At 57.4% G+C, this 25,234-nt stretch overlaps 1 protein-coding gene across 1 annotated transcript in view; it reads right to left on the bottom strand.

The window, feature by feature from the left end:
- Nucleotides 1-25,234, bottom strand: part of KNDC1 (kinase non-catalytic C-lobe domain containing 1) — a 70,271-nt gene that overhangs the window by 6,946 nt on the left and 38,091 nt on the right. Inside the window, 14 exon segments of the mRNA XM_074297218.1 lie at nt 114-261; nt 572-685; nt 7,911-8,131; nt 8,785-8,882; nt 8,973-9,066; nt 11,189-11,218; nt 13,023-13,313; nt 13,315-13,400; nt 15,779-15,879; nt 20,604-20,748; nt 21,023-21,765; nt 21,860-22,022; nt 22,191-22,290; nt 22,905-22,982. Of these exon segments, the coding sequence (XP_074153319.1) occupies nt 114-261; nt 572-685; nt 7,911-8,131; nt 8,785-8,882; nt 8,973-9,066; nt 11,189-11,218; nt 13,023-13,313; nt 13,315-13,400; nt 15,779-15,879; nt 20,604-20,748; nt 21,023-21,765; nt 21,860-22,022; nt 22,191-22,290; nt 22,905-22,982 (2,412 nt within the window).

Genomic DNA, 25,234 nt, shown 5'->3' with positions numbered 1-25,234 from the left:
GCCCAGCGCGTGGTCAGGGGGATCTGCCCCGGCCCGAGCCGGCCCTGCCCCTTCCCCCGGGCTCGCCCGACCTGCTCCCTGGCCAGCTCTTGGGCTGGTAACTGAGGCGTTACCTTGGAAGAGATGAACTCTTCCAGCTTCTCCAGGAGCCCAGAGTTCCTGGTAAAGTCAATGGTGTAGCAGTCTTCAATCCAGGCCTGGAGGATGCAGAAACTGCGGTTATAGATTTTGGTGAAGGTGGAGGTGGGGTCGTGGTTGGCTCTGCAGACAGAAGGAAGAGGGAGGGCGGGGTTACCTGCGCGGGAGCCCGCCGCTTTGGGTCTTGGGCTGCAGGGGGCCCGGGGCCTGTGTCCGAGGGGCCCCTCATCCAGAGGCCTTCCCAACCACTGGGACCCCAGATCTGGGCCAGACGGGCATGGGGATTCAAGGTCAGAAGGAAGGAAGGCTCCAGCCCCAGCTTGGGCTGCAATCATTGCTCCAGGTCTGGGCCAGAAGGCACGGGCTGCCTGCCAGGCTCCGTGGGCCAAGGCCGTCTCTTCTGGGCCCGCCCCAGCAGGGGCTCCAGACTTACCGGGACAAAGTGCTGTTGATTCTGTCCAGGAGGAACTGCAGGAAGTCTTCTGGGGTGCAAAAGTACCGGAAGGTGTAGAGGAACTGCTGGACGTAACCTTCCAGGAAAGCGTCGCTGCAAGAGCAGAGGGAGGGCCATGACGCGCCGGGACGCACCAGGACCTCGCCCTTGGGGTGCTGTGAGCATGGCTCGGCAAAAGTGCCAGCCTCGGGGGGGGGATCAGCAGGTGTACAGGAGCAGGACGGTGACACAGGGACACACAGAGACGCAGACACAGATACAGACAAGAGACACAGACACAGACAGATACCCGGTGACAGACAGACAGACACACGCACACCCAGACACAAACCCAGGGAGAGACACAGAACAGACACCCAGTGACAGACACCCAGACAGATGGAGACACAAGAACACACAGGGAGGTAGCCAGGGACAGACATTGCCTTCATGGAGATCATCTCAATAAGCTTCGGGGTCTCCTTTATGCTACTCTCTTCCTTTGGGGATCTTGACTCAGTCATTCAGCTCATTACCTGGACCCCTATCAGACCTAATATCAGACTTTCTCTTGGGTTTCCAGAGACACAAACCACCCCCAATCCCCTGGTCAACAGGACAGAACTGAGGTCACTCCGCCGGCTGTATCACTACCAACCCCCAGGGCGCCATCTTTCCCCTAAGAACGGCATTATTCACCACAAAATCCTGCCCCCTAACCTCCCTGCTGCTAAGTCATCCTCTGCCCTCACTGACTTGCCCTTCCACTCACCCCAGGAACCCTCAGGCTTCCAACCCTCCACAAAACCCTCCTGGCATCCCCTTCCCAGCCCCTCACACCTGAGAATTTGGGGTCATGTTTTCCTGAAAAAAGGAGACCATCGGTGGTGAGCTTCTTGTCCCAGGTCCTTTTGCCCCTTGTTTCTCCTCTACCCTGTCTCCCAAGAAGAGGGGCTCTTCTCTGGGTGTGTCCGTGACCCTGCTGTGCCCCATCTGCTCCGGCACAATGCCTCCTCCGGGACCCTATTCTTGCTATCTGCCCCCCCCTTTGACTGCATCTCTGTGGTCCCCTTTCTCAAACCCAAACCCAACCCTTCTCCATTAGCCATCATCCTTCTCTCCTCCTTTTTTGTCATTTCTGAGAGAGTCGCCTTCTTTCCTCTAACCCCTGTCTTAACTGTGTCTGGCTTCTGACTCATCACTGCCCATAACTCCCGATGCCAAATTCTCTTCTTCCCTGCCTCGGACTCTCTTCTCTGGAGGTTTTTACTGTTTCCTTCTCTGTGTCTCTGTCTCTGCCTCTCTCTCATGTCTCTTTCCTGTCTCCATCTTTGTCTCTGCCTTTGCGCCTCTGTGGTTCTCCTCTGACTTCCCTGATCACCCCTTCTCAGTCTTTTTTTGCTGGATCTTTTCTGAGATTATGCCCATTGACTCTATGCCCCCTAAGGCTCTAAGCCATTTTCTCGGCTCCCTCTGCTGTTTTACTGGGAGATTTCCTCAGCCTCTCTGACTCAGCTGTTGTTACTCTGCTGATGATTCTCAAATCTACTTATAATAATAGCCAGCCTTGGTATAGTGCCTTAAGATTTGCAAAATCTCCTCAAAGGAGAGGCAGAGCCAAGATGGAGGAGTGAAGGTAGGGATCCACCTGGGCTCTCCCCCAAAATGCCTTGAAATAACGATTTTAAGCCAATTCTAAACCAAATGATGAAGTGAAACAATTTTCCAGCCTAGGACGACTTAGGCCAGCAGCAGAGGTCTGTTGCACCAGGGTGAGAGAGCAGTGCAGTCCAGCCACGGGCCTCACCAGCACAGGCCCAACCTCAGCAGGCTTTGGGGTGACCAAATCAGTGGCAACAGACCTCTAAGTGACAGATAGGAAGGGGACCAGATAAGGGGTCAGAAGGAGGTTTATAAGGCTCCCTTTACTGGCAAGATTTTGTTGTATTGCTTATACTTCGATCTGGATTCTAATGCCAGGAAGACCATTAGTACAACAGAACCTCTCTGAAGAGCAGGTAAGACAATGTGAAAGACTTCATTAAGAAACAATTGACCTGGGAAATAGAACCAGGAGAGATAATTTAAAAATTATTTGGCTACCTGAAGGCCAAGATCAAAAAAGAGCCTAGACATGATCTTTCAAGAAATTATCAAGGAAAATTACCCTGATATTCTAGGACCAGAAGAGAAATTGAAAGACTCTGCTGATCATCTCCAGAAAGAGATTGCAAAATGAAAACTCCTAGGGATATTATAGTCAACTTTCAGAGCCCTCACGTCTAGGAGAAAATATTGCAAGCAGCCAAAAAACAATTAAAATGTCATGGAACCACAGTAAGGATAACACAAGGTTTAACACTTTATCCATTAAAAGATTGGAGAGCCTGGAATGTGATATTTCACAGTGCATAGGAGCTAGGACTACAACCAAGAATCACCTATTCAGCAAATTATGCAAAGTATAATTGTTTTGGGGGAGGGGGAATATATACATTGAAATAGAGAACTTCCAAGCATTCCTGATGAAGAGACCAGAGCTGAATAGAATTTGACTTTCAAACACAAGATGCAAAAGAAGCATAAAGTGTAAACAAGAAAGAGAAAACACAAAGGATTCAGTCAAGTTAAAGTGTTTATATTCCTATGTGGGAAAATGCTATTTACAACTCCTAAAAACTTTCTCATTATTAGGGCAATTAGAAGGAGTAAACACCACCCAGAATCACCTACTTAGCAAATTATACAAAGTATAATTGTTTGGGGGGAGGGGGAATATGCGCATTGAATGAAATTGAGGACTTCCAAGCATTCCTGATGAAGAGACCAGATTTGAAAATTTGACTTTCAAACACAAGATGCAAAAGAAGTATAAAGTGTAAACAAGAAAGAGAAACACAAAGGATTCGGTGAGGTTAAAGTGTTTATATTCCTGTGGGAAAATGCTATTTACAACTCCTAAAAACTTTCTCATTATTAGGGCAATTAGAAGGAGTACACACAAATAGAAAGTAGAGGTGTGAGTTGAATGTGATGGCATGATTATTTAAAAAAATAAAATTAAGGAATAAGAAGAATACACTGGGAGAAGGAGAAAGTGAGAGAGAGAGAATGGAATAAATTATCTGACATAAAAGAGGTCTGAAACAGATTTCACAGTGGAGGGGAAAATGAGGAAAGTGTAGAGGGAAGTACATGAACTTTACATTCATTGGAATTGGCTCAAAGAGGGAGTTCTACATGGTTGTAGAAATCTATCTAACCTTACAATAAAGTAGGAAAGGAAAGGAATAAGAGTAGGGAGGTGGAGTAGATAAAAGGGAAAACAGTTTGGGGGAGATAAATCAGAAGCAAAACACTCTTGAAAATAGGATTAAAGGAGAGAGAATAGGATATAAACAATGGGAAAATAGGATAGAGGGAATTACATAGTTGGTAACCATTAGTTGAAAAAAATATTTACAATGAGTTTCTGTGTTAAAGATTTCATTTCTCAAACATAGAAAAATGAAGAAAATTTCTAAAAATGTCATCTCTCAATTGATAAATGGTCAAAGGATATGGACAGGAACTTTTCAGGTATAGTAATCAAAGCTATCTATATGGGGGCAGCTAGGTGGCTCAGTGGATAGAGCACCAGCCTTGAATTCAGGAGGTTCAAATTTGATCTCAGACACTTAACACTTCCTGGCTGTGTGACCCTGGGCAAGTCACTTAACCCCAGCCTCAGGGGGCGAGGGAAGGCTATCTATACTCATAAAATGTTCTAAATAACTATTGCTTAGATAAATGAAAATTAAAACAACTCAGCTCCTATTTCACACTAGTCAGATTGGCTAATATGACAGAAAAGGAAAATTAAAACACTGATGTATTATTGGTGAAATTGTATACTAATTCAACCATAGTGGAGAGCAATTTGGAACTATGCCCAAAGGATTATAAAACCACTGACCAAGCAGTATCACTGTTAGGTATGTATCCAAGAAAGATTTTTTTAAAATGGAAAAGGATCTTTGTTACAAAAATATTTAAGTTGTTTAGTGGTGGGAAAGAATTAGAAATTGAGGGGATGTCTGCCCTTTGGGGAATGGCTGAACAAATTGTTCTATGTGATTGTGATGGGGTATGATTGTGCTTTAAGAAATGATGAGCATGGGGCAGCTAGATGGTGCAGTGGGTAAAGCACCAGCCCTGAAGTCAGGAAGACCTGAGTTCAAATCTTATCTCAGATACTTAACATGTCCTAGCTATGTGACCCTGGGTAAGTCACTTAACCCTGTGACCCTGGGTAAGCCACTTAACCCCAATTGTCTCAGCAAAAACAAATAACTAAATAAATAAAATAAATGATGAGCAGGACATTCTCAGAAAAAACAAAAATTTCTATGAACTGAAGCAAAGTGAAAGGAGCAGAACCAGAGCGTGTTGTACACGGTAACAGAAACATTGTGCAATGATCCACTTTTAACTATTCTCATCAATACAATGAGCCAACGCAATTTTGTAGGTGCCAGAGAAAGAACTGGTAGAGAATGCAGATCAAGAATACTTTTTCTTGTTTTGTTTTTGGTCTTTGCTTTCTTTCACAGAATGACTTACAGGGAAATATATTTTGAATGACTACACATCTATATTATGTCAAACTGCTTTCTGAGAGAGAATTTGGAACTCAAAATATGAAAAAAGAATGTTAAAATTGTTTTTACACGTAATGGGCCAAAGTGAAATATTGTCAGATTAAAAATGTTTTGACAAATGTCTGATTTTATTCTTATGACAGCCATTGGATGTGTCATATTCATTTTTGAGATAAGGAAACTGAGGCAGGGAGCTTTAAAAAAAAAAATTCACAATTACACAGTAAGTATCTGAAGCAGGATTTGAACTGAAGTCTTCAAACTGAGACTTGCTGTGATGCTTGGAGAAGCACCCGGTTCTATATGGCTTGGATTAGATGTGGCCATTGATGTACCTTCCTACTGGAAGGGCCTGTTTATCTATGTGCAGGCTGGGAGGCTCAGAGCATGGGAGGCACCAAAGCCTGTTCCACGGCCTGTTCCTTTGCCATCCACAAGCCAGTGCGGACTCACATTGCAGAAAGGGTGATTTTGGCTGAAGGGTCCAGCACTTGGGGTGCTATTTCCCCAGGGCAGGCGCTGAATTCTGGCTCAGAAGTCCCATTTGTCGGCTCTGAGTCCAGGGGTCAGCTCTTAACCACGTGAGTCCCCTAAGGCTCTGTCCTGGACCTTCTTCTCTTCTCTTCCCAGACTCAGGACCTCCCATGGTTTCCCTTATCCTTTCCACGACTGCCCTAGCTATGGCATCTCACTGACAAACTGCTGGGCCTCCTATTTCCTCTCTGTATGCTTGTGTGTCCACATTTTCCCCAAAGACTAGAAGGTCCCCGAGGAGGGTAAGTTTGTATTTCTGTTCTCTCTCCTGCCTGGCTCTTAATAAGCGCTCGCTAATTAATCGGTTGGTCAATGAAGACCACCATGAACAAGTCCCCACTTCTAGCCCTCACTGTTCCATAAAACTCATCTTTTCTTCACTTCCCCATATCAAACTGGCCCCTTTTTGTAGCCTCTCTATTTCTACCCAGAAGCCCCTCTGCCACCTGCCACCCATCATCCACCACCTGCAGGCTCCCAGGCCTCCCAATCACATCTTTCATCATCTCTTATCTTGACCTTCCATTATTTCATCATTTGCTGGGAACCCTTCAGTCTCTATACCTTAGTTCAAGCTCTTCCCTTGAAGCTGGACTACTTTAAAAAAAAATTAGGAGTTAGCTAGGTGGTGCAATGGGTAGAGAACCAGCCCTGAAGTCAGAAGGACCCGAGTTCAAATCTGGCCTCAGACACTTAACACTTCCTGGCTGTGTGACCCTGGTCAAGTCACTTAACCCCCGTTGCCTCAGCCAAAAAAAAAAAATTAGAATGTTTATTATATTAGCTCGACTTATCCATGAGCAATGGCTATTTTCCCAGTTGTTTAGCTCAGACTATCTGTGTGAGAAGTGTTTTGTGACTGTATTCATGCAGTTCCCGGGTTTGTCTTGGCCGGTAGGCGCCTGAGTATTTTCTTTTGTCTACAGTTATTTTAAAGGAATTTCTCCTTGCCGCTCTTGCTTTGCCAGCCACACAGAGAAACGCTGCTGGTTTGTGGGACTTTATTTCATGTCCCGCAACGTTGCTAAAGCTGTGAACGGCTCGCAGTGGGCTTGGGAAGACTGTCTGGCATTCTCTGACCCGCCATCCTATAATCTGCACGGAGCGGTCGCTCCATCATCGCTCCAATGCCCTGGATTTCTTTTTCTCATCGCTAACGCTCCAGAATGCCGACGAGTGACACTGGGGACAATCGGCCTCCTGGTTCCACTTTTGGCTGGAGCGCCCTTAAACATTTTAATCTTATTCCCAAATACAGAGGACAGGAGGCTGGGGGGGAGGGGGCCGGCCTGTACACACTCTGCAGCTGCTTCGCCCCCCTGGAAACAAGCGGCCAGTTTCCAAGCTGCCCTGCTCTTCTGGGTCTCCCTGACCTGAGACACTTTGGTCTCCCTGATCCCCGCCTCTCTCCTCCCTGGAGAGATGGGTCCCCGCAACTTGTGGCTCCTCATGCCCCAGCTCCAGGCTCCTCTCTAGCCTCCTCTCAGAATGTGCTTTCCCAGCTGCTCCCCACGGGGACCACTCCGTCCTCCCCAAATTCTGCATTTCCTTCTGAGCCTCCTCCGGATCAGTGCCCCACGCTGCCCACCAAGTCACCACTTACTTTGGGCGGCAGTTTTAATATCCCTTCCTCATTTTCGGATCTGAGCCCTGGAGCTGGAAGGACCTCAGAGGGTATTTGGTCCCAGGCCTCCTTTTTTGCAGATGAGAAAAGTGTTTTTCCTTCAGGAGAACATAAGCCCCGGGAAGCGGGAGGCAGGGCTGTGTCTGCAAGGGATCCCCTCTTTCTGCCCACTTAATGGTGATAATTCACACTCACGATCACATGGCATTCTCCCAGCACTGACCCCATCTTACAGATGTGGAAACTGAGGCTGATGATGATGGAGGGAATTGATGGGAAGTGAGAGACTTGGACTGGGGGAATCTCATCAGTAAATTTACCACCCCCAGAGTAGGAAGAAGGGGGCCTTCTGCACTAAAGGGTAACTGGGCAGAGACGTGGACACTGCAGGGAGTGTCCTGAGAACAAGGGGGGTCTGGCCCCCGCCGGCCGTTCTCCAGGACGAGAACCTCGCAGGCGCAATCTCCCCGAAGGTTGGAGGCTCTCCTGCTGGGTGACCCCGGGCAGCCTCCCACCCTTCTTGAGCCTGGGCCCCGAGTACCTGGAGTAGAGATAGGCCATGAGCCCGAGCGGAGTCCCGGCCTGGAGGATCCGAGACCTCTTCTGCTTGTTGTTGCCCTGGTGTTTGTTCACGTTGTAGAAGATGAGCGAGGAGGACTCGTCCAGAGGGCTGAAGTCCAGGGTGTCGCCCCCGGCCGCCGAGATGTTCACGATGACCGGCAGGGCCCAGGGCTGCAGGCCCCACTGCTCCGCATAAGCCACCTGCCGGGGGGCCAGTGGCTGTTAGGGGGGCTGGGACCCCCCGGCCTCTGGTCTTAGAGGTCTCTGTGAGAAGGGCTGGGGCTAGAATGGGGCAGCCACCGGCCGGGCTGGGCCAGGCCCTTCCTGGAGAATGGCCCTGTTCTGTGGTGGGAACTGACATGGGCCCATGTAGAATGGGGGGAGGAGGAAGGAAGGGGAAACAGAAGGGAGAGGGAAGGGGGAGGAGAGGGAGAAAGCTGGGAGAGAGGAGAGGAGGAAGGGAAAAAGAAAGAAGGGAAAGAAGAGAAGGAGCAGGACAGGGAAGAAGAGGGGAGGGGGAGGAGAGGGAGAAAGCTGAGAGAGAGGAGAGGAGGAAGGGAAAAAGAAAGAGATGAGAAGGAGCAGGAGAGGGAGGAGGAGGAGGGGAGGGAGAAGGGAAAAAGAAAGAAGGGAAAGGAGAGAAGGAGCAGGACAGGGAAGAAGAGGGGAGGGGGAGGAGAGAAGAAAGGAAAGGAGAGGATCAGTAGGAGAGGGAGGAAGAGGGGAGGGGGAAGGGGAAAAGAAGGGAAAGGAGAGGATCAGTAGGAGAGGGAGGAAGAGGGGAGGGGGAAGGGGAAAAGAAGGGAAAGAGAAAGAGGGAAAAGAGAAAAGGGGAAGAACCAGAGCTGCCTTACCTGCAGGTACTTCCTGACCAGCTCAAGGAACTGCACCTTGGCCTTTGTCTCTTCCAGCTGTCCTTTCAATTTGGACAACATGGTTTTAACCTCGGACCCTTAAGGTGTAAAGCACATTTAGCGGAGCGGGAGCCCAGGCCCGGCCGACGTCCGGCGCCCCCCGCCTCGCCCTTGCCCGCGCCCGCTACCTCGGCTCCTTTTCTCCTTCTGCAGCAGCTTCTGGCGGAACTTGAGCGTCTTGCGGTAGTTTCTTTTCTCCATCATCAGCTGCTGCTCCAGCTCCTGGAAAAAGGTCAAGTTCATGGCTATTGGGGAAGACTCGAGCCCTGAGGCTTCCACCTTTTTCTGGGCCTAAGGGTCAAGACCCAGGCCCCAAACAGAGGCTGGCCACTGACGGACTCCCCGGGGCACAGGAGGAGCCGAAGCTCCGGGGCCACACGAGTCCCATGGTGGGCGTGAGGGTCGTTTTTCAGAGGCGGGAGCCCCAGCAGGCTCAGCTTGCGCCCTCTGGACCTGGACCGGGCCGTGGGATGGAGGGCCAGCATCCTGTCTGGGTCCTGTCTCTTCTCCTGTCAGAGGAGAAAGTCTGAGGGAACAAGGCCTGACTGCGAGCGGGCCCTTCGAGGCTGGAGGGAGGGAGGGAGGGAGGGTCCCGCCGGGCTCTTGGGGGAGATTGTCACAGCTAACCTCGGCTGGTCCTGGCTCTTTGGGTAGGGAGCAAGTGGGGGGGGGGAGAATTGGAGCAAAAAATCTTACAGAAATGAGTGGGGGGGCAGAATGGGAAAGATGGAGAGCGGCCCCCTCCCCTCCCCTGCGTTGTGCAGCCTCAGGTCCCCGTCGGCTGTTTTACCCTGGGAGGGGGCTGGTCCTGTGTGTGTGTGTGTGTGTGTGTGTGTGTGTATGTGTGTGTGTGTGTAAGTGTGTGAGTGTATGTGTGTGTATGTGTGTGTGTAAGTGTGTGTGTATGTGTGTGTGTGTTGTGTGAGTGTGTGTGTATGTATGTGTGTGTAAGTGTGTGTGTGTGTTGTGTGAGTGTGTGTGTAAGTATGTGAGTGTGTCTGTGTCTTTGTGTGTGTATATGTGTGTGTGTATGTGTGTGTGTAAGTGTGTGTGTGTATGTGTGTGTATGTGTGTGTAAGTGTGTATGTGTGTGTAAGTGTGTGTGTATGTGTGTGTGTAAGTGTGTGTATGTGTGTGTATGTAAGTGTGTGTGTATGTGTGTGTAAGTGTGTGTGTGTAAGTGTGTGTGTATGTGTGTGTAAGTGTGTGTGTAAGTGTGTGTGTATGAGTGTATGTGTGTGTATGTGTGTGTAAGTGTGTGTGTATGTGTGTGTAAGTGTGTGTGTAAGTGTGTGTGTATGAGTGTATGTGTGTGTATGTGTGTGTGTAAGTGTGTGTGTAAGTGTGTGTGTGTATGTGTGTGTAAGTGTGTGTATGTGTGTGTGTGTGTGTATGTGTGTGTGTAAGTGTGTGTGTATGTGTGTGTGTAAGTGTGTGTATGTGTGTGTATGTAAGTGTGTGTATGTGTGTGTAAGTGTGTGTGTGTAAGTGTGTGTATGAGTGTGTGTGTGTATGTGTGTGTATGTGTGTGTAAGTGTGTGTGTGTAAGTGTGTGTGTGTAAGTGTGTGTATGTGTGTGTATGTAAGTGTGTGTATGTGTGTGTAAGTGTGTGTGTGTAAGTGTGTGTGTGTAAGTGTGTGTATGAGTGTGTGTGTGTATGTGTGTGTAAGTGTGTGTGTATGTGTGTGTAAGTGTGTGTATGTGTGTGTAAGTGTGTGTGTATGTGTGTGTGTAAGTGTGTGTGTATGTGTGTGTGTATGTGTGTGTGTTGTGTGAGTGTGTGTGTGTGTAAGTGTGTGTATGTGTGTGTATGTAAGTGTGTGTATGTGTGTGTAAGTGTGTGTGTGTGTAAGTGTGTGTGTATGTGTGTGTATGTGTGTGTGTTGTGTGAGTGTGTGTGTGTGTAAGTGTGTGTATGTGTGTGTATGTAAGTGTGTGTATGTGTGTGTAAGTGTGTGTGTGTGTAAGTGTGTGTGTATGTGTGTGTGTATGTGTGTGTATATGTGTGAGTGTGTGTGTATGTGTGTGTATGTGTGTGTGTGTGTGTGTGTGTGTATGAGTGTGCATGCAGGATCCTCAGGCCTGGGAGGGACCCTCGAGAGGACCTGACCCCCCTTCTCCCCGGGGAGGGACGTTGCGGGAGAGCCCCTGTGGGAGGGCGGCCGTGGGCCAGCCGGGCCCCTTCGCTCTTGCTTTAACCTTTGGTACGAGGGCCCTTGCCCGGGAAGGCAGACATGATGAGGGCCCCCAGCTAAAGGCTTCTTCAGAAGAGTCTGGAAATGCAGATCATGGGAAGGAGCCCAAATTGGTCAAGGGGGTGCCTGGCCGCCCCCCGAAACCTACCCGGTTGCACTCATGCTCCTCCAGGGGAGTCTGCTCCACGGCGGCGCGGCAGAAAAGGGACATTGAGAAATCTCGGTCATTGCCCTGCAAATGCCCCGCCCCTCCCCCTTGGGTGACCGGCTGCTGGCCGGAGTCTGGGGGGCCGGCTGGCTCAGGGAACTTCGGGGTGTCTCTCCCCCTGAGCGGGTGTTATCACTGGGAAGGAGAAGAGCCCAGAGCGGAGGGTGGGCTTGGGGAGCCGGAAAGGAAGTGGGCGGGAAGGTGGCGGGACCGGGTGGTGAAGGGGCAGTGAGTGGCCGAGGGAGGTCGGCTCTTTCTCCCGGAGGCAGCAGGGAGCCCCTGGCCCCCCTCCCCCCCCATGGCCAGACCTGGGGGCAGAGCGACTCCCAAGTCAGCAGCCAGCGCCCCAGTCTCCTCCCCCAGGGATCCTCCCCTTGAGTCCTAAAGGAACAACAGCAGGAGGCGGCCGGAGCTGTGGAAGCTCACGCCCCTCCCCCGCCACCCAAGCGGCCGAGGTCTCCTAGCGGAGCCTCCTGCCCTCGCCCCCATGGCCCCTGGAGGAGGAGGACGGGATGGGGCCCACGTGCAGAGGCCAGGGGGCGCCCTGGCCGGAGGCTCTCTGTCCAGCTTCCTCTTCTCCGGAGAGGGGGATGGGGGCAGCCCTAGAGCTGAGGTCCTGGGCGGGGGAGGGGGAAGGGGGGCAGAGCCCCCAGGAGGGCGTCACTGCCCTTCCCTGGGCTCAGGCAGCCAAGGTGGTCAGTGGCTCTGAATCGTGGCCTCATTTCCCTCCCGGCTCCGGACCCCAGGCACCCGCCCCCCCACTGCGCCATCTCCGGCCTCCTCTTTTCCAAGCTGGAAGGAGGCCAGGAGGCTCAGCCTGGGGAGAAGAGGAGCCTCCGGCCTCGGGGGTTCCGCTGGGCCCTGCTCTTCCCTCTGGCCCCCTCCCCGGTTTCAGGGTGAAGGAGGATCAGAGACTGGGAATGCAGGCTGAGTGGCGGGAGCGGGGGGCAGAGGAGGCCCAGCAGGCCGGGAGCGGCCCCTTCTCCCCCAGGGCACCAGTACCCGGAGCCGCCCCTCTCCAGGGCTGGCAAAAGCAATGGGAGGTGGCCCGGTGGATCGGGCTCCAGGACCACGGTCAGCGCCGCAGAGAGCCAGGGCCTGCTCCAGGGCCTGCGGCTGCCCCTGGGGGGGGAGGGGAGCCTGGCCTGGGGGCGGCCGGGGGAGGGGCCGGACCCTCGGGCTCTGGGCGCCTCCGGCGGGGCAGCTTATTTCCCCCAAGTACTGGGGAGGGGGCTCCCGGGACTCTGGGAGCAGGACAGCTCTTACCCGGCTGAGCGCTGCTCCCTCCCTCCCTTCAGCAGCCGTCCCTGCCCCGCCCAGTCCAGGCTCAATCCTTCCCCACCCTAACTGTACCCGCTCCGCTCATGGCTGCTGCTTCTGCAAGACGCCTGCCATGCATTTTAGAGGCTCGAGAGGAGATTGGTTAGCACTGGCCAGGCCGTTCCCGAATCCTCTGGGTCTGCATGGCCTCTGAGGGGCCTCGTGGGCCCCAAAATCTCTGGGACAAGCAGGCCGCAGGGACGGGGGATGGCGGGGACCGGAGCCTGGGGCTGGCCCTGGGCCTTTCCGAGCTTGCCGAGGCCCTCGGTCTCTGGTTCTGACACTGTTCTTGGGACCAAAGAGCCTCCGATCCGCCTCAAGCCCCAGGGACCCCCGAGCCTCCCCCGCAGGGAGCACTCGCCCCCCCAGGGAGCACTCGCCCCCCCTTAGTGAGTGCAGACAGAAATAAAAGCGGCTGGAGCGCGGGGCCCCCAAGGGCGCTGGGAAGACTCACCAGACCCGGGGCGTCTGCGTTTTGGGGCCCGTTGTCCTTCGGCCGCCCCAGCTTCTTCACGTAAGTGTGGACGTCCGGCCCGAAGCAGTCGGCTTCGTAGAAGGCGCTGCACCAGCCGGGGCTGCAGCTGCGGAACTCGGCGGGGCAGGGGGAGGGGGCGATGTTCCTGGCGCCCAGGGCCGGGCCTTCCTCTCCCGGGCTGTCCCGGAGGCAGCTGTGCTCCGCGGAGCACTCCCGGGGCTCCCCGCCCGGCGCCTTCTGCGGCCGGAAGCCCACCTCAAAGTTGCTTTGGGGACAGCTCGTTGGCATCCATTTCCGAGAGTGAGGCTGGAGAGGGGGGGGCCCCCGGGGTGCGCGAGGCCCTCGGCCTCAGTTTGCCTTGGAGAGAAGAAGGGGACAAGGAGCAGGCTGGGCCCCGGGAGATGGGAAAATGGGTCCCTAAGGCCGGCCATCACGACCGCCGCCGCAAACGCCTGTCTTTCCCTACTTCTCAACCCCCAGGCTCTTCCCACCTCCTGCAGGGGCGGCTGGAACCGGGCCTTCAACCCCGAGGATCCGGCTCAAGTCTCACCGCTGACCCTCAGTACGTGGCCCTCAGTTTCCTCATCTGTAAAATGGGGAGGGGGTGGCTACAGAGCTTTAGGTCAGGTTTTGGAAAAAAAAGCAATTTTATTTTCTGGTCCCAATTCTGTCTCTCTCCCCCCTCTCCCTCCCCGAGAAAGCAAGAACAACAGAAGCCACAGGACTCATCCCAGAAAACTGGCTCACGTGGGAGCCTCCAGATTCAGGCTCAGGCCACAGCCGGGGGCTTTCGCCCCCCCTCCTTCCCCGCAGGGGGATCCTGGGAATTGGGCCTGGACCCGCGTGTCTGTGTGCTAACAGAGGACCGCGGTGTCCGCCAGTCACTAGGCCCCCGTCCGCCCCAGTCTCCCCAGATTCCTGGGGCACTGCCCCCTCCTCCTTCCTCACAGCCCTGGCAGCCCAGCTCAGCCCCCTCGGCTTCCCCAAAAGCGCCGCTCTATGGCTGCGTCCCGGTCCCCGGGGTTAGGCCGAGTCTCGGGTGGGCACAAAGGAGCCGGAATGGCTTTGGGGCCCAGCTCCAATGGCTTCCCGAGCCAGAGCGCCAGAGCACCGGTGCCCGTTACATCGCCGGCTCCTCTGGGTTCTTCAATCACAGTTAGAAATGAGGATGGTGAAAATGCCGGCTTTTCTACACTGGGGGAGGAAGCGCATTTCCTTCCCTCTTCCTCCTCCCATCCTTCTCTCCCCTTTTCTTCCCTCCCTTCCTGGTTATTTGGACTTTGTTTTAGACTGAAGTCGGACCCTTGCAAAAAGCCCAAGCCCAGGGGCACCTTGTACAAGTGGCTGTTGGGAGTGAATATAAGCGCTGGCCCCACGGAGATTTGGGGAGCCCCTCATGGAAGACCAATAACTTAGGGAGCGTCTAAAAACTGATGAGAACATCATGGATGTTGTGCCTCCTGGGGCAACGAGTGGGCTCTGGGAAAGGGGCAACTGCTACATTAAGGGAGTTGCCTGAGGCTGTGGGGCCCTCCTCAAGGGCCCCCAAATTACCCAGGACTGGGAAGCAGGTCCCTGAACCCCAAGTCATCTGCTACGATGTGCAGGGAATGCAGACAGCTCCCTGTGGAGAAGCCCGTGAAGGGCTGGTCAGGAGAGCCCGGTGGAACCTTCCCAGAAATCACGTGGCCCGGATACAGCTGGGACCACTGTTTGGGAGCCCGGGAATGACTGCTGGCGCCCACTGAGGACATCTCCTGGCCCTGCTGCAGGTCCATGCAGGGAGCAGGGAGTCAGGGCCAGAGACAAGACCGGCGGGAGGGAGACAATGGCGGCAGAGCTAAGAGCGGGGCCTCTGAGGGGAGGCTCCATCCCCGGGCACTGCTGTGGCAGCCTGGGAGAGGGGGCGAGGAGCCGGCTACGGGGGACTGCCACCCATGGCCCCGGAGCTGACATTGTTTCACTAGGGTTGGAGGCCCCAGGCTCTTGGATAGAGAAGGGAGCACTCCCCCCCCCCCGAATCTGGAGTTCCTGAAAATCTGGAGCCACGCCTGGAAGGGCCCAGCGTCTCAGAGAGACGCCGCCTGAGCAGAGAACCAATCCCAGCTCCGAGGGGGCAGGAGGGCACTGAGCCATGACCCCCTCAGCAGCTGCCCTTTGGCAGGAGTGAGCCACTGAAAAGGAGCAAGTCCAGGGGAGAGGTTTCCCTTCTGGGGATGGGGGTCCCGGCCTGGAGAGACCCACCAGAAGGGGAGAGGAGGCATGCAAACTCCCATTTCCTCTATCTGGCTACCTCTCGGTCTGTCTCTTTTCTGCCTGTGTTTGTGTCTGTCTGTTTGTCTCTCTCCATGCCTGTCTATCATGTGTCTTTCTCTCCTTCTCTGTTCCTCCTTCCTCCCCCATCTCTCTCTCTCTCTAATCTGCAGCTTTTCATGCTTTCGGTGACTCCAGTTCAGAGATGACCCGAGACTCCTCCCAGTCACCGGCCCACAAGCCCACGGGAGCCCCGGCTTCCTGACTTCGGCTCTGGCGACCCACCCCCCCCCCCCCCCCCCCCGCGTCACTGCCCTTCCTCCATGTAACCGAAACTGTTTCCCGATTAATGATGGGCTTAAGAACCGAGGACTGGCTGGTCGGCGACCTCCTTGTTTTCAGTGAGCGATGCGGGAGCCCAGCGGAGACGAGGAAGCCCCAGCAGGGGAAGGCCCCCGGCCCCGGCTGGCGCCGAGTCTCACCTGCCTCGTACTTGGTTTGTCTCCCGCCCGCCGGCCCGCTGGCTGGCTCCTGTCCATCGTGGCCCTGGTCCGCCCACTCGGAGCCATCCGTTTCCTTGTCACTGAAAACCAGAACCTCTGGGTTAACATTTCCAAGGGCTCTGGGCCAAGCCCGGGCCTTCCTCCCCCCTGTCTGTGCCTGGGCTGGAAAAAGCTGCCTTGACAGGACTGCCCGGGCCACGGGTGACCCCCCGCACAAACGGCCCGGCCACGGGCAGGGGCTAAATAAGGCCTAAGGGGCGGCCGTGGACGAAGGTCGCATCCGAACCCGTCCTCTTGCTCTGTCTGCTGGGCCATCAGCTGTCTGGGTCGAGCACCACGTGGTCGCCTGGCCCCAGAAGGCAGAGTCAGGAGCAATGGGGGCCTGGCATGGGGACGGCGGCAAGGGGGCGGACAGCTCCACCGTCGGCCCCCGATGGAGCAGGCTTGGGATTGGGCTAGAGGCCGACTCGCCGCTGGCAATTGGCTAGACATGGCAATGGGGACGGGTGGCCACCGGGCGCGCTGCTGCAGCCCATCGGAAAAGTCAGGAAGAACAGGAGCCAGCAGCCCGTGCCCCCTGACATGGCTCCTTCTGTGGCAAGGTCAAATGAGCCCGTGGGCGGTGGGATCTGGCCTTGCGGGGAGGAGCTGGGGGCCCCCCAGGTCTGAACTCCATGACAAAGCAGGACTCCCAAGACCAGCAGGGCCCCCGCGCTCCCGGGCCAGCAGCAGAGGCTGGCAGGGAGGGCCCCTGGGGCTCGGGGGCCTGCCTCCTCGAAGGGCTTTCCCCGAATTTTCTTTGTATCCCCATTGCTGTCACCATGTCCATGCCCATCACTGTCACCATCACCATGTCCCTCTCCATCACTGTCACCGTCACCATGTCCCTCCCCATCACTGTCACCGTCACCATGACCCTCCCCATCACTGTCACCATCACCATGACCCTCCCCATCACTGTCGCCGTCACCATGTCCATGCCCATCACTGTCACCGTCACCATGTCCCTCCCCATCACTGTCACCGTCACCATGTCCATGCCCATCACTGTCACCGTCACCATGTCCCTCCCCATCACTGTCACCGTCACCATGTCCCTCCCCATCACTGTCACCGTCACCATGTCCATGCCCATCACTGTCACCGTCACCATGTCCCTCCCCATCACTGTCACCGTCACCATGTCCCTCCCCATCACTGTCACCGTCACCATGACCCTCCCCATCACTGTCACCGTCACCATGTCCCTGCCCATCACTGTCACTGTCACCATGACCCTCCCCATCACTGTCACCGTCACCATGTCCATGCCCATCACTGTCACCGTCACCATGACCCTCCCCATCACTGTCACCGTCACCATGTCCATGCCCATCACTGTCACCGTCACCATGTCCCTCCCCATCACTGTCACCGTCATCATGTCCATGCCCATCACTGTCACCGTCACCATGACCCTCCCCATCACTGTCACCGTCACCATGTCCCTGCCCATCACTGTCACTGTCACCATGACCCTCCCCATCACTGTCACCGTCACCATGTCCCTCCCCATCATTGTCACCGTCACCATGTCCATGCCCATCATTGTCACCGTCACCATGTCCATGCCCATCACTGTCACCGTCACCATGTCCCTCCCCATCACTGTCACCGTCACCATGTCCCTCCCCATCACTGTCACCGTCACCATGTCCATGCCCATCACTGTCACCGTCACCATGTCCCTCCCCATCACTGTCACCATCACCATGTCCCTCTCCATCACTGTCACCGTCACCATGTCCATGCCCATCACTGTCACCGTCACCATGTCCCTCCCCATCATTGTCACCGTCACCATGTCCATGCCCATCACTGTCACCGTCACCATGTCCCTCCCCATCACTGTCACCGTCACCATGACCCTCCCCATCACTGTCACCGTCACCATGTCCATGCCCATCACTGTCACCGTCACCATGTCCCTCCCCATCATTGTCACCGTCACCATGTCCATGCCCATCACTGTCACCGTCACCATGTCCCTCCCCATCACTGTCACCGTCACCATGACCCTCCCCATCACTGTCACCGTCACCATGACCCTGCCCATCACTGTCACCGTCACCATGTCCCTCCCCATCACTGTCACCGTCACCATGTCCATGCCCATCACTGTCACCGTCACCATGTCCCTCCCCATCACTGTCACCGTCACCATGACCCTCCCCATCACTGTCACCGTCACCATGACCCTCCCCATCACTGTCACCGTCACCATGTCCCTCCCCATCACTGTCACCGTCACCATGACCCTCCCCATCACTGTCACCGTCACCATGTCCATGCCCATCACTGTCACCGTCACCATGTCCCTCCCCATCACTGTCACCGTCACCATGTCCATGCCCATCACTGTCACCGTCACCATGTCCCTCCCCATCACTGTCACCGTCACCATGACCCTCCCCATCACTGTCACCGTCACCATGTCCATGCCCATCACTGTCACCGTCACCATGTCCCTCCCCATCATTGTCACCGTCACCATGTCCATGCCCATCACTGTCACCGTCACCATGTCCCTCCCCATCACTGTCACCGTCACCATGACCCTCCCCATCACTGTCACCGTCACCATGACCCTCCCCATCACTGTCACCGTCACCATGTCCATCACTGTCACCGTCACCATGTCCCTCCTCATCACTGTCACCGTCACCATGACCCTCCCCATCACTGTCACCGTCACCATGTCCATGCCCATCACTGTCACCGTCACCATGTCCCTCCCCATCACTGTCACCGTCACCATGACCCTCCCCATCACTGTCACCGTCACCATGACCCTCCCCATCACTGTCACCGTCACCATGTCCCTCCTCATCACTGTCACCGTCACCATGTCCCTCCCCATCACTGTCACCGTCACCATGTCCATGCCCATCACTGTCACCGTCACCATGTCCATGCCCATCACTGTCACCGTCACCATGACCCTCCCCATCACTGTCACCGTCACCATGTCCATGCCCATCACTGTCACCGTCACCATGTCCATGCCCATCACTGTCACCGTCACCATGTCCATGCCCATCACTGTCACCATCACCATGTCCCTCCCCATCACTGTCACCGTCACCATGACCCTCCCCATCACTGTCACCGTCACCATGTCCATGCCCATCACTGTCACCGTCACCATGTCCATGCCCATCACTGTCACCGTCACCATGACCCTCCCCATCACTGTCACCGTCACCATGTCCATGCCCATCACTGTCACCGTCACCATGTCCATGCCCATCACTGTCACCGTCACCATGACCCTCCCCATCACTGTCACCGTCACCATGTCCATGCCCATCACTGTCACCGTCACCATGTCCATGCCCATCACTGTCACCGTCACCATGTCCCTCCCCATCACTGTCACCGTCACCATGTCCATGCCCATCACTGTCACCGTCACCATGTCCCTCCCCATCACTGTCACCGTCACCATGTCCATGCCCATCACTGTCACCGTCACCATGTCCCTCCCCATCACTGTCACCGTCACCATGTCCATGCCCATCACTGTCACCGTCACCATGTCCCTCCCCATCACTGTCACCGTCACCATGTCCATGCCCATCACTGTCACCGTCACCATGTCCATGCCCATCACTGTCACCGTCACCATGACCCTCCCCATCACTGTCACCGTCACCATGTCCCTCCCCATCACTGTCACCGTCACCATGTCCATGCCCATCACTGTCACCGTCACCATGTCCATGCCCATCACTGTCACCATCACCATGTCCCTCCCCATCACTGTCACCGTCACCATGTCCATGCCCATCACTGTCACCGTCACCATGTCCATGCCCATCACTGTCACCATCACCATGTCCCTCCCCATCACTGTCACCGTCACCATGTCCCTCCCCATCACTGTCACCGTCACCATGACCCTCCTCATCACTGTCACCGTCACCATGACCCTCCCCATCACTGTCACCGTCACCATGACCCTCTCCATCACTGTCACCGTCACCATGTCCATGCCCATCACTGTCACCGTCACCATGTCCATGCCCATCACTGTCACCATCACCATGTCCCTCCCCATCACTGTCACCGTCACCATGTCCATGCCCATCACTGTCACCGTCACCATGTCCATGCCCATCACTGTCACCGTCACCATGTCCATGCCCATCACTGTCACCGTCACCATGTCCATGCCCATCACTGTCACCATCACCATGTCCCTCCCCATCACTGTCACCGTCACCATGTCCATGCCCATCACTGTCACCGTCACCATGTCCATGCCCATCACTGTCACCGTCACCATGTCCCTCCCCATCACTGTCACCGTCACCATGACGGAAATACGTCAGAGAGGAAGCCGCAGAAATGGGGGGAAAGGGAAAACCTGGTCTGGAGAGGAAGGGGCAAGGTGGGGGAAGAGCCAGTCGGGAAGCAGACTGGAACAGGGGTCCTGGGCAAGGGGGGATCGGCCCTCCCCGCCCGATGCGCTTTCCCGCAGAGAAACAAATCCCAGGGAGAACAGGACTTTCCGGCTGTAAAAATGAGGACTTTGACCACAGGGCCCAGGGAAGGTCATACTGGGCTTCTTGCCTGCCAGTCACCACGGTGGCCAAGCACAGTGGGGCAAGTGGGCTGAGAGCTGCAGCCCCCAGTGAAGGCCGGGAGGCCGGGAGGCCGCGCGGGGGAGGGGGGTCTGAGAGCTGCAGCCCCGAGTGAAGGCCGGGAGGCCGGGGGCCGCGTGGGGCACGAGACTGGCAGAGCGCTCGGGGGCTCCACTCACCCCCCCGCCGGGGACACCTTCCCATTGACGACCTTGAAGAGATTCTGCAGCAGCTTCTCGTCCCAGTAGAGGTCGCAGAACTTCTCGGATATGGCGCCGCAGAAAGTGGCGTAGGTGAGGTCTTTCAGGGCGTAGATGTACTCTCCTTCGGGGGAGCCAAACGAAAGGCCCTGCTCACCAACCTCTGCCAGTTTCTGGGGGAAGGCGCCCCGGGGGGCCGGGCGCCCCGTGTGCCCCCTCCCCCAGCACCGCAGGAGGTTCGGGGGGTCTGCTGGCTGCCTGAGAAGAGATTGCTCGGGCCTGGGCCCCCCGACCGCGGGGGAGGACTCGGAGGCCCCAGAGGTCCCAGCTCTCCCCGCCTGCACCGCCCCCTCGGCCCGAGTGCCCGCCCAGCCCAGGACCCCCAAGGTGGGCCATACCCATGATCAGGGCTTCCAGCCCGTTCTCCAGGTAGCCGTCGAAGGCGAACTCTTCTTGGATGAGGCTCATGACGCGCTGCAAGGACGGCCCGATGGTCCTCCTCTGTCCGGAGGCTTCCGAGTGAGCCGGAGGCCTCCGATCCGCCGGCTTTGCCGGGTCCACGGGGGGCTTTGCCGACTCTGGGGGGGCCTTTGCCGGGTCCGTGGGGGGCTTTGCTGAGTCCAAGGCGGGGCCCGAGCTGCTGGGCTCTTTCTCCCCCCCTCGACTTCCGAGGACGCTCCCCTGCAGGAGCTGACCTGGTGCCTGCCTGCGGCTGCCCGGCGTCTTGGGCTCCGGGCCCGGTGCCCCCGGGGGGCCGGATTCCTTGACCGCGGGGCCCCGGCTGCAAGGAGGGCCACAGGTGACATGGTCCTCGAGGTCTCTGCCACCAGGAAGGCCCGGGCCTCCGGGCTCCACCGGCAGTTCTGCTCTGGCCTCTGGAGCCGGTGGAGGAAGGAGGCTGTGCTTTGGGGGAGAGGCAGAGGGCCTGGAGGCCTCAGAAGGGTCCCGTGGGGTGGACGGCTCACTCTCCTGCCGGCCCCCTGGGGCTGGGGGCCGGAGCTGGGCCGGGCTGCCCGGGGCTGGCGCGGGCGCTCCTGGAGTGGCCGTCTGCTCCTCAGCCACTTTGCTTTTGGTGCTTTCTGCAGCGAGACCCGGGCCCTGGAGCCGATCGCCCCGATCAGAGGGGGGTGCCCGGCCTTCCCTGAGACGGAGCCGAGAAAACCCAGCTGGTAAAGCTCGCCTGGCGCCTCCCTGCCCCTGCTGCCCCCCGGCCACGCCCCGCCCCGGGCACTCACTCGGTCACTTCTGCCTCTTGTGCCAAAATGATGGGTTTAAAGTGAGTGGCCAAAGAGCTAAATGCAGGGGGCAAGGCCGGCCCTTCTCTGCCCGTAGACAGCGGGCAAGGCAGCGGGCCCTTCACAGCCACCAGCTTGCTATCCCCAATCAGGGGGACAAACCCTGTGACAAAACAAGACCCAAGGTCAGAGAAGGACCCGGGGCCCAGAGGTGGGGGGTCCCGCCCCGCTGTCCGAGGATGAGGGTGCCTCTTAGCTGAGGGGGAGGGTGCCCCCAGTGCCCAGAGGTGGGGGGTTCCATGCCCTGCTGTCCGAGGAAGGGGGTGCCCACCTGGCCCGACCTCTTCCGTGCCCTCTGCGCCACCTTTAGCCCCGAGGGCCACGCCGCTCAGGGCTTTCTGCAAGCCGATGGATTCTTCTTCCTGGTAAACCTGAGAGCGGGAGGAGGAATGGGAGGGGCCGCCTGCGGCCTTCTGTCTCATCCCAGCAAGGGCGAGGACCAACCTTCTCGGAGACGGCAGGCCGAAGCCCCTCACGGGCCCCGGCTCGCCTGGTTTCCACACTAGCTACGTGAGAACACTACCAGCATCATTTCTCCCACTTTCCAGATGAGTAAACTGAGCCTGCGGCCCCCCAGTCCTGGTCCAAGCTCTCTCAAGCCCCCCCCGCCCCACCCCGCGTTGTGCAGCAGGAGCCCTGGGCTGCCCCTCATGCCCCGAAGGCCACACGGCTGCTCCGGATGACTGAGGCTCCCCCTGGCCCTGTGGGGCTCGATGGGCCCCCAAACTGGTTAACTTACAGAGAAGGAGCAGAACAGCCCCAGGTCCTGCTCACTAACACCAAAAGCTAAGGGGCTCCTGGGGGGCGGCAGGTTCTCACCTGGTGTAGACCTAGAACCCACAAACTTGGCCATGAGCAAGGGGCCGGAGGTCAAGTTCTGCCAGGCCAGGCCGTCTGCCCGTGGCTCAGGGGCTGGAAGGGGCTCATCCAGCAAGGGTCACTGCCCGGGCGGAACCCCTGAGACACGGAGAGCATGGGGCCTTACCTGCAGGGGACACATGCTCAGGTGGGCCAGGATCTTCTTGCTGTCCATCCCTCGCTGGTGCAGGTAGCTGCTGCACACCTGGGCAAGGCAGAGCAGAGCGGTGCACGGGCGTCAGGACCAGGCGCCCGCACCCCAGGGCAGCGTCCCAGCCCCAGAGGGCGTCGCACTTGGGAACATGAGAGCTCTTCTCTGACCGCACAGCCAGAGGGAGGGCCTTGGTCCCGCCACCCTCCCCAAAGCCAGCACCGCCTCCCCCTGCTCCGGCCGGGACAGCCCGGCTCTCCGGGCCCTCCCCACAAAGCCCTAGAGACCGCAAGTGAAACCGCGGGAAATCCAGGGTCAAGAAAGAGCCACCCGGTGTCATGGTCCCAACCGGGGTCAGGGAGACGCCGAGGAGCCTGTGGGCACTGAGCACGGGCCGGCCAGGAGTGAGAGGAGAGAAGCGTCTGGGCCGAAGGAGGCCTGCGGCTGAGTGCAGGGGCCGGACCAGGGGGTGGGGGCGCGGGCTTGGGTGCCAACTGGGAGAACGGGGAGGGGAGTGGCAGCTGGAGTCCTGGGCCCCCGCCGGGCACTGAGTGAGTGGGTTCTGGGCCCCCACCGGGCACTGAGCGAGTGGTCCTGGGCCCTCACCGGGCACTGAGCGAGTGGGTTCTGGGCCCCCGCCGGGCACTGAGCGAGTGGTCCTGGGCCCTCATTGGGCACCAAACAAGGATCCCAGGAGTGGGTCCTGGGCCCTCACTGGGCCCTGAGCGAGTGGGTTCTGGGCACCCACCGGGCCCTGAGTGAGTGGGTTCTGGGCCCCCACTGGGCACTGAGTGAGTGGGTTCTGGGCCCCCACTGGGCCCTGAGTGAGTGGGTTCTGGGCCCCCACTGGGCACTGAGTGAGTGGTCCTGGGCCCTCACTGGGCACCGAGCAAGGACCCCAGGAGTGGGTTCTGGGCCCCCACCGGGCACTGAGCGAGTGGGTTCTGGGCCCTCACTGGGCACCGAGCAAGGACCCCAGGAGTGGGTTCTGGGCCCCCACTGGGCACTGAGCGAGTGGTCCTGGGCCCTCACCGGGCACTGAGCGAGTGGGTTCTGGGCCCCCACCGGGCACTGAGCGAGTGGGTTCTGGGCCCCCACTGGGCACTGAGTGAGTGGTCCTGGGCCCTCACCGGGCACTGAGCGAGTGGGTTCTGGGCCCCCACCGGGCCCTGAGTGAGTGGGTTCTGGGCCCCCACTGGGCACTGAGTGAGTGGGTTCTGGGCCCCCACTGGGCCCTGAGTGAGTGGGTTCTGGGCCCCCACTGGGCACTGAGTGAGTGGTCCTGGGCCCTCACTGGGCACCGAGCAAGGACCCCAGGAGTGGGTTCTGGGCCCCCACCGGGCACTGAGCGAGTGGGTTCTGGGCCCTCACTGGGCACTGAGCAAGGACCCCAGGAGTGGGTTCTGGGCCCCCACCGGGCACTGAGCGAGTGGTCCTGGGCCCTCACCGGGCACTGAGCGAGTGGGTTCTGGGCCCCCACCGGGCACTGAGCGAGTGGGTTCTGGGCCCCCACTGGGCACTGAGTGAGTGGTCCTGGGCCCTCACCGGGCCCTGAGTGAGTGGGTTCTGGGCCCCCACCGGGCACTGAGCGAGTGGTCCTGGGCCCTCACTGGGCACTGAGTGAGTGGTCCTGGGCCCTCACCGGGCCCTGAGTGAGTGGGTTCTGGGCCCCCACCGGGCACTGAGCGAGTGGTCCTGGGCCCTCACTGGGCACCGAGCAAGGACCCCAGGAGCAGGGCTTCGGTTGTGGCCGCCAGCCCAGGCTGAAGCTGCAGAGGAATAGCCAGGGCAGCTGGCAGGCTGGCCACTGAATCTGGAGGTCCCCAGGGGGGTAATGGTGACTGGGTCCCTGGGCAAGCCCCCAGGCCTGTTCTCAGCCCCAAACTCAGATCAGCAGCTGGCAGAGCTCCCTCAGCGGGGGCAGCAGTCAGACGCTTTTCAGGGCGCCTGCCTCAGCTGGCCCCGAGAGCCTGGGACTTGGCGCTCAGAGGAAGTGAGACAGCGTGGGAAATCTGCTAAAAAGAACTGCGCTATTTAGCCTGTAGCAGATAGCTTGCTGTCGTGGGGAGCTAAGAGAGGGAGGGAGGAAGGCTTACAAAAACGAATGGGGAAAACCACGTGTGATTGAAAAAATAAAACACTATGGGAAATTTCTAGATTTATGAAAGAGAAAGTGGGGACCGAAGATCAGCCCGGCTCCTCCCTCTGCAGACACCCGAGGCCCAAAGCCAGGGGGCGGCTGGAGGATGAGCCAGTGCAAAGGATGCCCCCCCCCCCAAAGACAGTGGCCGGGAAGCTCCAGGCAC

The sequence above is a fragment of the Sminthopsis crassicaudata genome, chromosome 2, assembly GCF_048593235.1.
Source record: "Sminthopsis crassicaudata isolate SCR6 chromosome 2, ASM4859323v1, whole genome shotgun sequence".
NCBI classification, from domain to species: domain Eukaryota; kingdom Metazoa; phylum Chordata; class Mammalia; order Dasyuromorphia; family Dasyuridae; genus Sminthopsis; species Sminthopsis crassicaudata.
This window is presented reverse-complemented; position numbering and strand designations above follow the sequence as displayed.